The 17,294-nt window shown below is 41.9% G+C and overlaps 1 protein-coding gene and 1 pseudogene across 2 annotated transcripts; both read left to right on the top strand.

Moving 5' to 3' along the window:
- The first annotated feature begins 1,647 nt into the window (after positions 1-1,647).
- Positions 1,648-3,741, top strand: LOC306772835 (actin, alpha cardiac muscle 1-like; annotated as a pseudogene). Its single transcript has 6 exons — positions 1,648-1,780; positions 1,926-2,163; positions 2,252-2,369; positions 2,486-2,733; positions 3,400-3,572; positions 3,664-3,741. The product of its transcript is annotated as an actin, alpha cardiac muscle 1-like (transcript).
- A 1,800-nt stretch (positions 3,742-5,541) lies between these two features.
- Positions 5,542-7,417, top strand: LOC306772284 (gap junction delta-2 protein; the record flags this gene model as incomplete). The annotated part of the gene is made up of 2 exons (XM_079261705.1): positions 5,542-5,612; positions 6,405-7,417. 2 exons carry the CDS (start codon positions 5,542-5,544, stop codon positions 7,246-7,248), a joined length of 915 nt encoding a protein of 304 aa, XP_079117831.1. The 3' UTR covers positions 7,249-7,417.
- Between the last annotated feature and the right edge of the window lie 9,877 nt (positions 7,418-17,294).

Below are 17,294 nucleotides of genomic sequence, written 5' to 3'. Positions count from 1 at the left end.
GACCATCCACTGCTCTTAGCCAGTGTTATTTTACAGCCTTCAGAGCTGGGTCTCTGCCTGCTTCATGAAAACTGGCAATGTCATTTCTTATGTCTTGTTCTTTTCGCGGTTCAGGAATAAATAAAAAATATGTCATATGTCACAACGCACAATGTTCTTTTTTCTACATTGTTTTGATGTTGGATACAACATATATTATCAGTGTTACTTTTTTTTTGTTATTGTCAACTTTTGTATACAGGAACTATTACATCGCCTTGACTTCACTTGCGGAAATTGTAATGAATAAATAAGTTATTTCTGTTTGAGGCAACATTTAAACTGCAATAAATGCAAATGGGGCAAAAATGTACTGCAAGCACCTTCTGATTAAAGGCAAAAAAAAAAAGAGTCTTCACATTTATGATCTTGAGTGAATTTTCTGATGAATATTGTGAAATGCACTGGGAAGGTTGCTGGAACAGTCACATTATTCTAGAAATTTGTGAAGTTGGTGTATGTTGTTATCTCATCAATATATTTTAAACAACCCATTAAAATCTGAAAAGTTAATTGAATTAATTGTGAAATAAATCGAATAAACTACAAAGAAAAAAAACCTTCTCAAATACCTAAAGGTAAGTCCAGCAGCATGTGGAACACATGTACACACTTCTCCTCTTATTGAATAAAACTGCTAAAAAAGGATGTTTTGTCTGCAAGGGAGCTCCCCAAATCTTTTCGTAATGGTTTAAATGTGGGTTTAATATGTGGAAAAACTGCTGACACCAGCTGTAAAGCCAGTTGTTCTCTTCATTTGGTAGTCAGGTTGCAAGTGTCCAACCAGCCCTCAGGCAATGACAAAAAAAAAAACAAAAAACAAAAAACTACAGCTGATTTACTAATATTACAGTGTAAGTACCCATACTGTAACCTTCAGAGCAAATGTAGACAGGTCTTATGAGACAAATTAATATACAAAGCATGTCTCACCTTTAGATCCTTCAGCTGAACAACGAAGACAAACCGCGGACGTGTGACCAGTTTCCATACCACAGACATGGTGGGGTTTGTCGGTGGTAACTCCGTGATTCATCAGTTGGTAAAAGATCAAAGGAGAGCTTGTTATTGTCACTCTGTCCTCTTTGCGTGGGCGGCAGGCACAGATGTCCTGGGAGTTCCCTCTCATCATCATGCCATTCATGGAGCTGCTGTTGTCAATGGCGCAATCAGCCTCCAAATATGGAGATGGGGTTGCATGTTTGGCCTAGTGGCGCACACGGTGTCGGAATAGAAATTGGCCCAAGACGAAATTTTCAAACCTCTGGTTTCTACTTTAAAGATCCAACCCCTGGTGCTGATCTGGTGAGTTTTAACATTGCTGACCAGGACTGAATAACACCAACAAGTGTGGGACAAATCAACTGTATGCATACTTAACTATGACAGTAATTAAACTAAACTAAACTAAACTAAACTAAACTTTTTTTCTGTGTAAATATTCGTGACAGAACCAAGACGGCAGTTTGTTGCTGAACTGTCCATGACTTCAATGCGCCCGTGTTGCGTGTTGTGTTTACAGTTCCAGTTCAAACTGACGTTTGTCAAACATAGCCTACCTAAATGCATTGCAAAAAAAAAAAAAAAAAAAAAAAAAAAGCTGATACAATGTGCGATGATGAATTGACTACTGCTCTGATGTGTGATAACGGCTCTGGCCTGCATGGTGAGGGCTGGACTCGCTGGTGATGACGCACCTCGCGCAGTGTTTCCCTCCATTGTTGGTGGCCTTCGTCACCAGGGGAGAAAACTACACTTAAAAACAAAAAGAACTACTCTTAAAATAAAAAGAAAGCCAACAAAAAGAAAGAAACTTCCATAAGCCAGTTTATCTGTGCGTATTTGATCATCAAACCAGGACTTTTGGCCTGTCTAGTGGTTTTCAGGACGTCATGGTCGGTATGGGCCAGAAGGACTCCTACGTCGGCGGAGAGGGCCAGAGCAAATGCTAAACCATCGAGCACAGCATCATTACCAACTGGGACGACATGGAGAAGATATGGCACCACACATTTTACAACAAGTGGTTACAGAAGAACACCCCATCGTGCTGAGAGAAGACCCTCTCAACCCGGAGGCCAACAGAGAAGAAGAAGCTTTGGCCATCCAGGCCGTGCTGTTATTGTACGAACCACAGGTATGACCATGTCCTGGGATGCGTTTGGTAGTTTTTCTTTTTTTTTTTTTCCACACAGATAATAACCTACATTAGTAAAATATGCATAATTGACTTGGTATATTCTTGGATTCTGGTAACGGTGTGACCCACAACGTGCTTATTTATGAACGCTCTTCCTCACACCATCATTCGTCTGGACATGGCCGGTGTTGTGCCATAAAGTGATTGTCAGATCACACCATGAAGGTCTTAACAGACCATGGATATGGCTTTTTTTTTAAAGAAAAACTCTGACACACACTTCTAATAACATATATTTATATTAACATCATGTTTTTAAAAAAATTAATAAAACTTCAAACATTTTCCTCTGTTAACTGCAGCTGAGCGCGAGCTTGGGCGCAACATCAAGGAGAAACTTTGTCACGTCGCTTTGGACTTTGAAAATGAGATGGCCAACATCGCCTCTCTTTCCTCCCTGGAAAAGAGCTACGAGTTGCCAGACGGTCAGGTCATCACCATTGGCAACGAGCGTTTTAGCTGCCCAAAGACCCCCTTCCAACCCTCATTCATTGGTGTGTAAACTCAGACATCCAAACATGACTCTCATTGCATTGATTCTGCCAGTTTCACACTGAAGAGACTGCAGAATGAAACAATGCTAATTCAGTAAAGTCTTACACAATAAGATTTAAATGACTTTTTAACATGAAAAATTAGGTTAAAACTGTTTACAAATCATCATTGTTTGAAAAAAAAAAAAAAATCAAAGAATTTGTACACGATTTATTATCATTTACCAGGCTTACAAGTAAATCTGGTAAAGTTGAAGTGTTATTTGAGTAGTTTATTACTATAAATAAAAAGGAATGTTAGGACGCTGGCTTCTGTTTAGGTTACTTCACCAAATCAAACCAACATGATTGATCCCATACAAGCATTTTATTATGAGAACGTTTGAAATGAAATACTCGCAACATTAATATTCTCCTTTTCTAAACATTCTTAAATTACATTTCTGGAAACATTGTATTTTGGCTAATTGTAATCACCTGGTCACCGTTCATTCACTTCATATTTACTGTTTCGTGACAAACAGGCGTGAGTAATATGAAGCAGGGGCTGACAGTTCATCTTTGCGCCGCAGCGCGCGCAGCTGTTGGCAGAGCTGTCCATTTCAGCACCATGTGTTCTTTGCTGTCGGGGTAAAACTCACTCAATTGATCACTGTGTTTGTACAGGCATGGAATCTGCTGGCAATTACATACAACGGCATCATGAAGTGCGACTCTGACATTCGCAAGGACCTGTACGCAACAATGTCCTCTCTGGTGGCACCACCGTGTTCCCTGGTGTCGCTGATTGTACGCAGAAAGAAATCACCGCTCTGGCCCCCAGCACCATGTAGATTAAGGTAATTTGACATACTAGAAAGTATTCCATGGGCTTGTCTTTCTATTAACACCTTTCCAATGTCTTTGTCCCATTTTGATTACACCCCCCAGTACTCTGTGCGGATTGGTGGCTCCATCCTTGCCTCTCTCTCCACCTTCCAGCAGATGTGGATCAGCGAACAAGAATAAAACGAGGACGTACTTCTACAATCCAAACTTCCTCACCTTGTGTTACTTATTCTTTACCCTACTGATGTTGCATCTTAATATCGGCTAATGATTTGTGATCAAAGTCTTTGTACATAACTGCAGGTTGCATGTGGATACAGGTTTAGAAATAAAACAAGTGTTGAACCCGTCTTTCTTTCTTTTAGTTTACCACTCTGTCCTTTCTTCACGTGATGGATAGGTAAAGGTTATTGAAGATTTGAATTAGAAAAGATTACAGCGAGAGTAGGGGATCAGCCGCCTCATGAGAAATTAACCCCACAAACTTTCATTTAGTCTCATCACCGCTGTCACGTGAGCAGTAAAGCCTGGATTGCAGAAAGCTAATAATAAGTTAGAATAATAATAGACAGATAAGCCTACCCACTTACTGGAGACACACATGGTTGATGATAAATTATTAATAAAAAATTTATTTGTGTTTTAACAGTAGGTTAAAATAAAAAGGAAAAAAAGATAAATCGGGGTAAAAAGCCTATTCTATAAATTCACTATGCAGTAATTGTGTTCAAAAGAACAATCATATTAATAACCATGATTCATAAAAGTCCACACAATGCAGGGCGATAAGTTGAAGTCTCAGAATGATTTACGGAGTGGGTCACATATTTTGCTTCTATTTTTAAACGTCAGGGAGCGAGGCAGACAGGAAAGTAGGCAGGCTGCTGCTTTGTAAAGCGATTAGCAACTCGGATGGTACTTTCACTCTGTCACTGTATCCACAGCGTCATCTTTGCCCGAGGTGAAAACAACATGCAGCTCTCCCATCCAGCCAGCAGCCTGCAACATGGGGAGGGATACCTCTGGGCGCGAGGCTGCCTTCTCCCACAAAGAAAGGATGGATTAATGTAGCCTGTAGCCAACTATGGGTTCCCTGCTTAATTTATCATGAAACAATAGAACTACACACACACACACACACACACACACACACACACACACACACACACACACACACACACACACACACACACACACACACACACACACACACACACAGATACATATAAACCGTCTCGACTGTATATTAGTGTATTACTGATAAATGAAATACTGGCTCCACCTTGAATCATAAGCCTCTGTCCCAGGAAGGAACATTTAAGTGATGTATGGAATAATTAAGTTTGGATGAAATCCAGGGTGTTTTCTATGTGGAAACACCCATGAAAAAAACCCCCAAAAGATCGGCATTCTGTCACGTTTTAGGGACAGCAGCCTAAAGCTGTATCCACCGAATGGTGCATATTATTTCCAAAACTAAAATACTTGAAAGTCGTGGCACTTCTGGCTGCGCTCCACCAACCTGTCTATGCGTACGTGACGCATGGGCGGGAGAGGAGGGAGGGGAGACTACTTAAAGGCGGATTAACGCTGGCAAGACATTAAATCCAACCTGCCTCCATCCAGACTCAGCGCGCAGCCCATCAACCTGATCTGAAGATCGAAAATAGGAGGGCTTACAGTAATCAGCCCTCAGACTCTCATGACAAGGAACAGCGTGGCAACGTTGTGGGAGCGCTCGGCACACACAGCTGGCGCTGCGCTCTCAGAACATAACCAACCAGATAGCGTGCAGAGACAGGGGGGAACGGGGATGGTAAAATCATCCCGCGACGGATGCGGGGTTTTTTAGTCAATTTCAGAAGCTGTGGAGCCCGACAACCACGAGGACAGAGTGACAGTCGGGAGAAAAAGCGCGTTTTTTTGGAGGGATTTTGAACAGTGTGCCATTCTACTTTCGTCTTCTCCGGATGATCAGAAATGGGGGAATGGACTATACTAGAGAGGCTCCTGGAGGCTGCTGTCCAGCAGCACTCTACTATGATCGGAAGGTAAGATGATCAACAACAACAAAAAAAAAAAACCAAGAACCAACGAAGAACCGCAGCAGCCTCCAGGATCGTCTTTAGCATGGTCCCCAGTCCCCCGTTTCTGTGTTGTGCCTCCAGGATCTTCTGTAGCATGGTGCCCAGTCCTTCGTGTCTGTGTTGTGGATTTTTTGCAGTCCTTTTAGCCAGATTTCCTTTTTTGTCCTCTTCCTCCTGAGCGAGACAGCTGAGAAGACAGCTGTCTCATAGGAACCTGGGATGGTGCTGCACAATCAAACAACCTAAACAAAAAATTCATGTCGTTTCATGTTTCCATTCATCAATTTTTTCCACATTTGATGGTTATTGTGAGTGAGTGAGTGAGTGAGTGAGTGGTGGTTGTGCACTCAGGGGTGGCAGGAAGAGATTGAACGAGACTCGGCGGTATCGCCTCATTTCATTTACATGATCACACAGGTACAGTCAAGGCAACGCCGATTGCTCACGTGCCATGATCATTAAAACACACACACACACACACACACACACACACACACACACACACACACACACACACACACACACACACACACAAAACAACAATATCCAGAGATACACAAATGAAGCACATTGTAAGAAAGACACATCTCTAACAGCGTCCTGTTTCAGCACTGGACAGCTCCCTAAATTCACACCTCAGAATTGGACTCCACGCGCTCAGGCCACCGAGGATGAGCACAGCTGAAGCTCATCTCCACACCCTCACATATACTTACACATATTTTCACATTGTTTGTTTGTTTGCTTGCTTTTTAGGATCCTACTAACAGTGGTGGTCATCTTCCGGATTCTAATCGTAGCAATAGTTGGAGAGACTGTCTATGATGACGAACAGACCATGTTTGTTTGTAACACCTTACAACCGGGCTGCAACCAGGCATGCTACGACAAGGCATTTCCCATTTCACACATCAGATATTGGGTTTTTCAAATAATCATGGTGTGCACCCCGAGTCTTTGTTTTATCACATACTCGGTGCATCAGTCGGCCAAGCAGAAGGAGCGGCGCTACTCCACAGTCTATCTGACACTAGATAAGGATCAAGATTCTCTGAAGCGAGACGAGAGCAAAAAGATAAAGAACACCATTGTCAATGGAGTACTTCAGAACACAGAGAACTCCACCAAAGAAGCCGAGCCGGACTGCTTAGAGGTGAAAGAGATCCCTAATTCGGCCATGAGAACTACAAAGTCCAAAATGAGGCGACAAGAAGGCATCTCCAGGTTTTACATCATCCAGGTAGTTTTCAGAAACGCGCTGGAAATCGGCTTTTTGGTGGGTCAGTATTTCTTGTATGGATTCAACGTCCCGTCGGTGTACGAATGTGATCGCTACCCTTGCATAAAAGATGTCGAGTGCTACGTGTCCAGACCCACGGAGAAGACAGTGTTCCTGGTGTTCATGTTCGCGGTCAGTGGGTTTTGTGTGGTGTTGAACCTGGCTGAACTCAATCATTTGGGCTGGAGGAAAATCAAAACGGCGGTGCGAGGTGTGCAAGCTCGGAGGAAGTCCATTTATGAGATCAGAAATAAGGACTTGCCAAGGATGAGTGTGCCTAATTTTGGCCGCACTCAGTCCAGTGACTCTGCATATGTGTAAGACATGGGGAGGAAGAAGTGGAAACCATGATGGACATGACGGACAGATTCGCACGCCTAATTCGTGTCATGACTTTAAAGAGTGGGCAGATTTTTGTTTTTCTCTTTTCTCTATGAGTTGTTGGTCTTTTACGGACTTCATGGCAAACGTGGATGAACATGTTTGCTTACTTATTTATTATTGCACTGATGCAACTTTTTAGTAACGTTTATACTCTGTAAGATGCTAAATGGAGACCATGTTAACGTGTTCACAGAATTTACTCTTTGTGGGCTGTACTTGAAGAGAGTAAATGCAAAAACAAGGAGAGGAAAAAAGGTTTAAAAAAAAAGAAGAAGAAAAAAAATTGCACTAAGAGGTGAACACTCGAAAGCCTGATTTTATCCAAATGTGCTAACAACCTGACAGTGTTTTTAAGTAATTTTCTTTCCACCTGTTTTTTCTGGCACTAACCTCATTTAATGGCACCATTCAAAGGGAAAACAACAAAAAAATAGTTAACCATCCAGATTTATAAATGCATAGATATATAAATCCATACGGAAATTCGACGTAGTTACAATACATCAGCTTACTTCATGTTTTTTGTTGCCTGTGTTGCACCATTGACCTTAACATATGTAACCATTCCATTGCTTATTAGCTAACTTGCAAAACATCTGGTGAATTTGCTGCAAACGCTAATGTCTGTGACTTCCTTAATTTATGACACACCAAAGCGCCCACTGCTTTATTTGTCAAGTGTTTTCTTGCTTTTGTGTAATCAAGTGCCATACTTGTATATAGACATAAAAATATTTATACATAAAGATATTTATATATATATATATATATATATATATATATATATATATATATATATATATATATATATATATATATATATATATATATATATATATATATATAAATATATATGTATACGTATTATAATATAAATATATAATAATAATGATAATAATAATCATGAAAGCTGATTCCCTGCTTGAATTATGCTTAATACCGACCAATTTTTTATTTGCTCTAAATGTATTTGTTGTGATTTAAATGAAGAAATTAAGATATAACATTTTTCTCTGTCTTATTTTCAACTGACTGGAAAAAATGAAGTGCTCATATATATATATATATATATATATATATATATATATATATATATATATATATATATATATATATATATATATATATATATGTATATGTATATATATGCGTGTGTGTACACATGACTTTCCCAATCAAGGCTCGTCAAAACTGAAAAATAGCACAAATTGACATTTTTATCAAATAAAGGGCAATAGAAATCTGCTCTGGTGCTACAGTTTTTCATAGAGTGGTTTTAAATGTAACCTTAACATACCAGAAAAAAAGGCAAACATCTTTTTTTTTTTCTGAGGAAAATAAAAATGGGATTCATGTACACCAGAAATGTGTGAGGTGCGGTACTTTGTGTGCTCTACTGAAGCGTGCTCTGTCACACAGGAATCCAGTGGAAGTTTTGCCTTGCTGCAGTGAAGATGTTAGCCACACCCACCACTGCAGGACACACCTTGCACAGTATCTCACCACTCTGCAATGTGTTGCAATACTGATGCTGCTTTCACGAGGCACATCGATATTTGTGCTCCATAACGAAGTGGCCTTAGGGAATTCTTCAAGTCTACATGGCATGCTTCAAATTAGAGACTGCACTGGACCCTTAGTTCTACATTTAGAGGGCTTCAGTATTAACTTAGAGTGTGGTTATTGTTGCACTCTGTAGGGAAAGTAAAAACCTGCTCATGATTCTGAACACATATGGAGTTGCCCTTTCCAGTGCTCTGCTCATCCCTTCTTCTCTCATTTAAGAAAGTAAAGAGCCTGAACAGAAAGGAAGGCTGTGTGCTCCTTGTGAAGGTCAGCACAAAAACAAAAAACAATGAGGGTGAGAAAAAAAAAGGCTCATCTGACAGCAGAATGTAAAGAAAATGTGGAATAAATACAGCCAAACAGAGACTAAATGTTAAATCGGAACCCCTCTTTTGTTGGTAGTCTGAGAAGGGCCGGTCCCTTCATGATTCTCCTGCGAGGATGACTCTGCAGAGTTGGGAGAAATCGAAGAACGACGACACCTGCACATCCATCTCCAACTCAGCAGGGACTCGAGATTTCCTTGTGAACATGAAAAAAGAAAAAAAAATAGAAGAAAGGAGAGCTGTTCATCAATTTCACTCTGATGTGGTGATGTTCATAGCAGTGTGCACATTTGCCTCTGTCTCTTTTTCTGCATTCAGTCACTCTTCTAATGTGCTACACCATAGTATTATTGGCTTTTTTAAAAAAAAACTTACAAATCAAAATTACAACTTTAAGCCATGTTCCTTTAACAGTACGATATTTAACAAAATTAGTTGCTTTTGAGCAGTTACTGGAAAGTGTTTAAAACCACTGTCACGCCTTATTTCTGGTAAAATTCAACCTGGTTTCAAAATTAATCAAAATATCAAAATTACAGAGGTATAACTGAATGCAATTATACATGCTATTATGCATTTCACCATGTGTGTGTGTTGAAGGATTCAGCAGGGATCACACAGAACCTGTGTCAAGAGTTTTAGCCTGGTAATTTGACAAATATATAAGATACTTAACTTGTGGCAGATTCAGCCGTCCAAGACAGTGAAGATGTAGCTATGATGTTATACAGAAAGGCTGCAACAAAAGGATTTCTTAGCTAAAAGGCAAAGAAAAAAAAGAGAACCTCCCAGTTTGTGTCATTTCAGGTGAAGGTGGGGGTTTTAGAGTCATATTATATAAGTCACAAAGAAACGCCCTAACTCTAAAGGAGAGGTCTTCTCCCTGTCTGTGTACCGGGGGAGAGAAAGACATCCAGTACATAAACAAACAGCTTAATTATGAGCAGCTAATCCTCCACAAATGAATAAAATATATATTTATTTAAGTGCTGAATTCACAGAAATGATAGACATAAATTTATGTTCTTTATTGATCTCCAGATTCATGAGGGGTTAGTGCAAGCATACTAGTTTGTTTATACATATATATGTATGTATACACACACACACACACACACACACACACACACACACACACACACACACACATATATATATATATGTCTGTATGTATACACATATATATTATATAAATACTCATATAAAAAACACCACGGAAATAAAATAAAAAATAAATGTAACAGAGTAATTAGATCATGCATATTAAGAATACAACATTTGATCAAATTTAATCAAAGTTGTAAAAGTTTTTATTTAGGTCACTGGGCATGCTGCTGCAGATGCTGAGAGTACTGAAGCTGAAAATAGAATTATTAGCAATGAAATATGAAGATTAGCAGACAGGTGTTCACTCAAAGTGGATGAAGCAGCAACACACGCTGCTTTACTAATAAAGAAAAGAACCAATAAAAAGGAAGGGAGTGAAGATGGTTTACATTTGAACTCATGTTTTATTTATCAACTTTTTTTTTCTGCATAGTTTCCATTAAAAAAAGCTGTAGGTCTGTAACAGCACCTACAGCAGGTTTCTACAGAGATTTGTGATGCTGAGAAACATTGTCAGATCATGATTAGATCATGATTAAATTCATGCTGATCTCTGAGATCAGCATGAAACATTTTCAGCCTAACCATCTACACAACTGTGCATCAGTTTGATCACAATTCAACATCATAGAGATTCAGAGGATAATGATTCAGTTTTGCAATAATGTAAGTACTGCCTCAATATGCTTTTGATTCGGTTTGATTCAGGAAATATCAATAATATGAGCTGATAACTCATCTGATTTAACACAGTCACTTAAATTAATTTCTAATCATAAAAGAAAACAGAATTGCAAAATAACAGAATTGCAAAATATTTTATCTCTGAGCTCAATCATCAATCTCTTCCACTAACAAAAGGAAACTTCTGAAACAATTCCACATATTCTTTCATATTAACCCAATGTGATATATATGATACTTACAGTTTCTATCTTTTGCCTCCTAATGGATCAGAAAGCTGAAAACTACACTTCGAAATCTTTGGCATTTCACATGGTAATAAATGGAAAATATCCTTAAAAAATTAGTTACTTTTTATTTTACAGTTTGCTAAAGGGACTAATGAAAACCACATAAAAAAGACTTATCTGATCATTGTGTCATGGTTAGATCTTTATGGGTTAAACACAACTTACAAATGAGTATGAGCACTCTATTGATATTTGGTTGAATCGATGTATCAGAGCCAATTGATGTATTGTCTTACCTTCACTTTGTATTCCTCAGTATACTCCAGTACAGTCCACTGGCAGAAAAGCACTAAAACTGGTGTATGACCATCAAGAAAACACCAAAGCAGAAAAATAAACTCAGTGACCTGCCAGCAGACTAAGGAAAGAAACTGAGCAGAAACATAGGAGGGATGGCTTCAAGAGCCACAAAAGCAGATGAATACTGAAACTGAAGTCATATCATCTTAACACACTAAAATACCCCACTATGCCAGTAACATGGAAGTTGTTTGGATTCAGTACCAGAAAAAAGTATGAAAAACAGATAATTACAATGTGCAGTTTTTGTTAATAGTCATTTATAAGCTATCAGCCCATAGATTACTCAGAAATTGTGAAAATGTGCGTTAGTGCACCAGTTCTTGCGTTATGAGCATCAAGCAGATCACTTTTGGCTACTACCAGTGTAAAAAGCATTTGAAACAAAGATATAATACAAAATAAAACAAAAATATTAATAAAAATATAATAAACCCCCCCCCCACAAAAATACAAAAGAAATAATACAACACTAAACTCTGCTTTGCAGTCAACTAAATTTGTTTTATGTTGTGGTCATTATTCGCAAACTGTGACATGGACTAAATTAGCTCATTCTACATCGTTACTGAAACTGAAGTTAATCAATGCAGAAAACAGATTGGCATCACATTTGTTGCTTCATCACTCAGCAATAAGATCCTTTCAGTTCCATTATGACTGCAAACCTAAATGAGCAAGTGCCTCTCCTTCACTAATGCATGATGGCTGTTTAATATGAAAAGGGCATCAGAAAGATATTTTTTGTTGTTTGAACTTGGAAATATGATAACTTGAGCAGAGAGTTCATGCATTTTAGTAGCAAACTCAAACTGGCAGGCATGAGTGATGAAACTACAGTACTGTCATCTTTATTAATATTAAATATGAAAATAAAAAAGGGAACTTTTTTGAATTATTTAAGCTCACAAGGCTCACATCTCAATTTAAAGCAAAAATACAGAGAAATGTATTCAATTCTTTTCTATACTGCTCAGTTTAATTAAGGGTCACAGGGAAGCTGGAGCCTAAACTCCTCTACTATACAATGATGTGAAAGCAGGACGACACCAGTACTGTCATGATTCCTTCAGAAAAAAAAAAAAGAGGACTCAAGCTGCGAACGGTCAAAAGGGAAAGGATTTATTCACAACTGACTACAGTTAGGAACTCAGAGGTAAGATCGACGACGATCTGGTAACTGCCAAGATGGATTGGACTGCTTATATAATGGTGTTGAGGAACAGGTGTGCTTCTTATTAGGTGCAGCTGCAGGTGGAGAGGGAGGAGGAACAGAGTCACAAACAGGGAAGCTTGAGAAGCCGAAGGGAACCGTCACATGACAGGACCCCCTCCCTCAGCGGTTGCCCCCTGGCAACCCAACAGAGCGACGGCGATGAAACTCCCGAAGCATGGCAGTATCCAAGATGTAAGCACGGGGGACCCAGGAACGCTCCTCAGGGCCATAGCCCTCCCAATCCACAAGGTACTGGAGACCCCGACCTCGGCGACGGACGTCCGGGATGCGCCGAACAGTGAAGGCCGGATGGCCGTCAATGAGCCGGGGGGGCGGCGGGGGATCGGCCGGAGGGTTCAGAGGACAAGACGACGTAGGCTTAATCTGGGAGACGTGAAAAACCGGATGGACCCTCATGGAAGAAGGAAGGGTTAGCCGGACAGCAGCAGGGCTGATGATCGTAGAGACTGGGAAAGGACCAATAAACTTGGGAGAGAGTTTCCGAGATTCTGTCTTCAAGGGAATGTGACGGGTAGACAGCCAGACCAACTGACCTGGACTGTAAGATGGGGCCGGAGTCCGACGACGGTCAGCAATGTGTCTGTTCCTATCCGAGGTTCGGAGAAGGGCCTCCCTGGTGTCATGCCAAACTTTACGACATCGCCTGATGTGCGCAGCAACAGATGGTACCGCCAGTTCTTCTTCGTCAGCCGGGAAGAGCGGGGGCTGGTATCCAAGAGACACTTCAAACGGGGTATGACCATGTGCTGTGGAGACCTGTGAGTTGTGGGCATACTCCACCCATGGAAGCTGCCGACTCCAGGAGTGCTGATTTTGGGCTGCTACACACCTTAGAGCTGATTCCAACTCCTGATTAAGCCGCTCTGTTTGGCCGTTGGTCTGAGGATGAAAACCAGATGATAAGCTGACAGATGCTCCAATAGCTTGACAGAAAGATTTCCAAACCTGGGAAATGAATTGGGGTCCACGGTCCGAAACCACATCAGTGGGTATACCATGGAGACGGAGGACATGTTGAACCAGAAGGTCTGCTGTTTCAGAAGCTGATGGGAGTTTGGACAGGGGAATGAAGTGAGCGGACTTAGATAAACGGTCAACAATAGTGAGGATGACAGAGTTCCCATCCGAAGGAGGCAGACCAGTAATAAAGTCCAGGGCGATGTGGGACCAGGGGCGAGTTGGAACCGGAAGTGGGCGCAGGAACCCTGAAGGAGACTGAGAGACAGATTTACCTCTGGCACAGACGGAGCAGGCTGAAACAAAGTCGTGTGTATCATGATCCATCTTGGGCCACCAGAAGTGACGTTTAAGAAGATGGAGTGCGTTTTATGCCAGGGTGGCATGCTAAACGGGATGAGTGGACCCACTGCAGAACCTGAGCACGGACCGCTGATGGCACATAGAGGCGTCTCTCGGGCCCGTGTCCTGGGTCAGGGTCAGCTCTCTGTGCTTCCCTCACCACAGATTCGATATCCCACATCACACAGGCAATCACACAGGATGGGGGCAGGATGGGTGTTGGTTCAAGAGACTCATTGTCACTGGAAAACTGTCGAGAAAGAGCATCAGGTTTGGAGTTCTTAGAGCCAGGCCTGTAGGAGACATGGAAGTTAAAGCGAGAGAAAAACAAAGACCAGCGAGCTTGACGAGAGTTCAACCTCTTTGCATCTTGTAAGTACGCTAGGTTCTTGTGATCAGTCCAGATGATGAATGGGTGAGTGGCACCCTCGAGCCAGTGCCGCCATTCCTCTAGGGCCAGCTTCATAGCCAGCAGTTCCTTGTCTCCAATACTGTAGTTCTTTTCAGAAGGACTAAGTCGACGGGAGAAAAAGGCACAGGGATGCAGCTTGTGATCCAGGTTAGACTTCTGTGACAGAACAGCCCCCACCCCAGAGTCGGAAGCATCCACCTCAACCACAAAAGGTTCAGCTGGATCAGGCTGGGTTAGGGTGGGTGCAGATGTGAATTTGTGTTTAAGTGTATCGAAAGCCTGCTGTGCTGAATCAGACCAGGAAAATGGAACTTTAGATGAGGTAAGCCGTGTAAGCGGGAGAGCAACCTGACTGAAATTCTGAATAAATTTACGGTAAAAGTTTGCAAACCCAAGGAACCGTTGCAGTTGATGGAGAGTTGTGGGGATAGGCCAGTTAGCAATAGCTTTGATCTTGTCTGGATCCGTTTGCAATCTACCTGCTCCAAGACTGAAACCCAAGAATGGGATGGAACTGAGGTGAAATTCGCATTTCTCTGCCTTAACAAATAACCGGTTCTGAAGGAGGCGTTGCAGAACCAGACAAACATGGTGCTTGTGTTCTGACAAAGATTTAGAAAAGATGAAGATATCGTCGAGATAAACAAAAACAAAACGGTACAAATAGTCCCTCAAAATATCATTAATCATAGTTTGGAAAACAGCGGGGGCGTTGGTGAGACCAAAAGGCATGACCAAGTATTCAAAATGGCCAAGATGAGTGTTAAACCCGGTCTTCCACTCGTCCCCCTCTTTAATCCGTATTTGGTTGTACGCATTCCTGAGATCAAGTTTGGTGAACACGGTTGCCCCCTGTAAAGATTCAAGGGTGGAAGATATGAGTGGAAGTGGGTATTTATTGCGAATGGTGATGTTATTCAACCCTCTGTAATCGATGCATGGTCTTTGTGTGCCATCTTTTTTCCCCACGAAGAAAAACCCAGCGGCTACCGGAGAGGTAGATGAACGGATATGACCATTGGCTAATGCCTCTTTAATGTACTGCTCCATCGCCTCCCTCTCAGGGCGTGAAAGATTGTACAACCGACTTTTGGGCAACGGAACATTAGAAAGGAGGTCAATGGAGCAGTCATAAGGACGGTGAGGAGGTAAAGTCAGAGCTTTACTCTTGCTGAAAACCTCCCTGAGGTCATGATAACAAGCGGGGACATTGGATAGGTCAGGCAGAGAGTCAGGTTCAGACACTGGAACAGCGTTGGTTGGGATGGCAGACCGCAAACAATTGGACAAACAGAATGAACTCCATGTAGTTATTTTACTATTTGCCCAGTCGATCTGAGGGTTATGCAACTTTAGCCAGGGGTGTCCCAATAGGAGAGGGGTTTGGGGTGATTTAATCACTTTAAACGAGATCTGCTCACGATGATTGCCCGCCACAACTAAAGTGATGGGAGCGGTAGAGTGCGTAATGTTAGCAATTACCATGCCATCTAAAGCGTTGGCGATAACAGGGGTTTCTAGTGGCAGCAACCATAGCCGTAGCTGTTGTGCTAAAGTGGCATCAATAAAATTGTCATCTGCACCTGAATTGATCATGACCGAGAGTGTAAAAGAAATCTGAGAGGTGTGCAATGTGCCAGAAAACAACGACCTGGGGTGTGAATGATTGTGAGAAGTCCGGCTCACCAACGTCCCCAGTCTCACTGGCGAGCCTGTTCTTTTGGCCGAATTGGACATGTGGCGATCAAGTGACCAGCCTCCCCACAATACAGACACCTACCCAGCCTGATCCGTTGCTGACGCTCCTCAGGTGTAAGGCGCATTCTCCCCAACTGCATAGGCTCATCAGACAGCTGAGGTGGGACAGGAGTACTAGCAGTGATGGGTTGAGGACGGCTGGAGTAGGTTACTGTGCCTGAGGGAGTCCTGAGCTGGGAACCACGATCACAACGACGTTCTCGAAGCCGATTATCCATCCGGATTGCCAGGGAAATCAAGGAGTTTAAGTCAGCTGGTTGATCCTTACAGGCAAGTTCATCCTTTAAAGAGTCATTAAGGCCTTTCACAAAAACTCCCACAAGAGCAGCATCATTCCAACCTGAATCAGATGCAAGAGTACGAAATTCCACCGAATACTCTGCAGCACTCCTGTGGCCCTGAGTCAGCTCCAACAGGCGGCCAGATGCAGACCCCGCGTAGTCAGGATGGTCAAAGACTCGTCTGAAATTGGCCTCAAAAGAATCATAGGTTTGTGTCAGCAGACGATCATTTGCTCCTTCTGCATGTGCCCAGTCCAATGCTCTGCCCCGTAACAAGCCCACCGTATATATGATCTTGGACTTATCTGAATCGAAGGTGAGTGGTTTCTGGATGAAGACATGGCGACACTGAAGGAGAAATCCACGACACTTGCAAAGCTCTCCCGTGAATGGTTCAGGATCCGGTGCGTAGGAGTCCCGAAGAGGAATATCTGAAACCACGGAGGGTTGAAGCGCTGCTGCTCCAGTAGAAGGGAATGAAGTGGCACCTGCTGCTACAGAAGGGAACTGATTAAGGAGCAATGACACTTGGGAAGCCATACGTGATACCTGAGAGGTTAATTCATCACGGGTTTGGGCAAAATCTTGCAGGATTTGTTCATGTTGTCCCAGTCGGTGTCCTTGCAGGCGAATGGCTTCTAGGATGGTGGTTGAAACATCCGGAGGTCCATGGGAAAAATCAGCTGAGTCCAATTGGTGACCAGATCGTTCTGTCATGATTCC

Source organism: Telmatherina bonti, assembly GCF_933228915.1.
Source record: "Telmatherina bonti genome assembly, chromosome: 22".
NCBI lineage: Eukaryota > Metazoa > Chordata > Actinopteri > Atheriniformes > Telmatherinidae > Telmatherina > Telmatherina bonti.
Note: the sequence above shows the minus strand (reverse complement) of the source record. Positions and strands in the feature narration are given on the sequence as shown.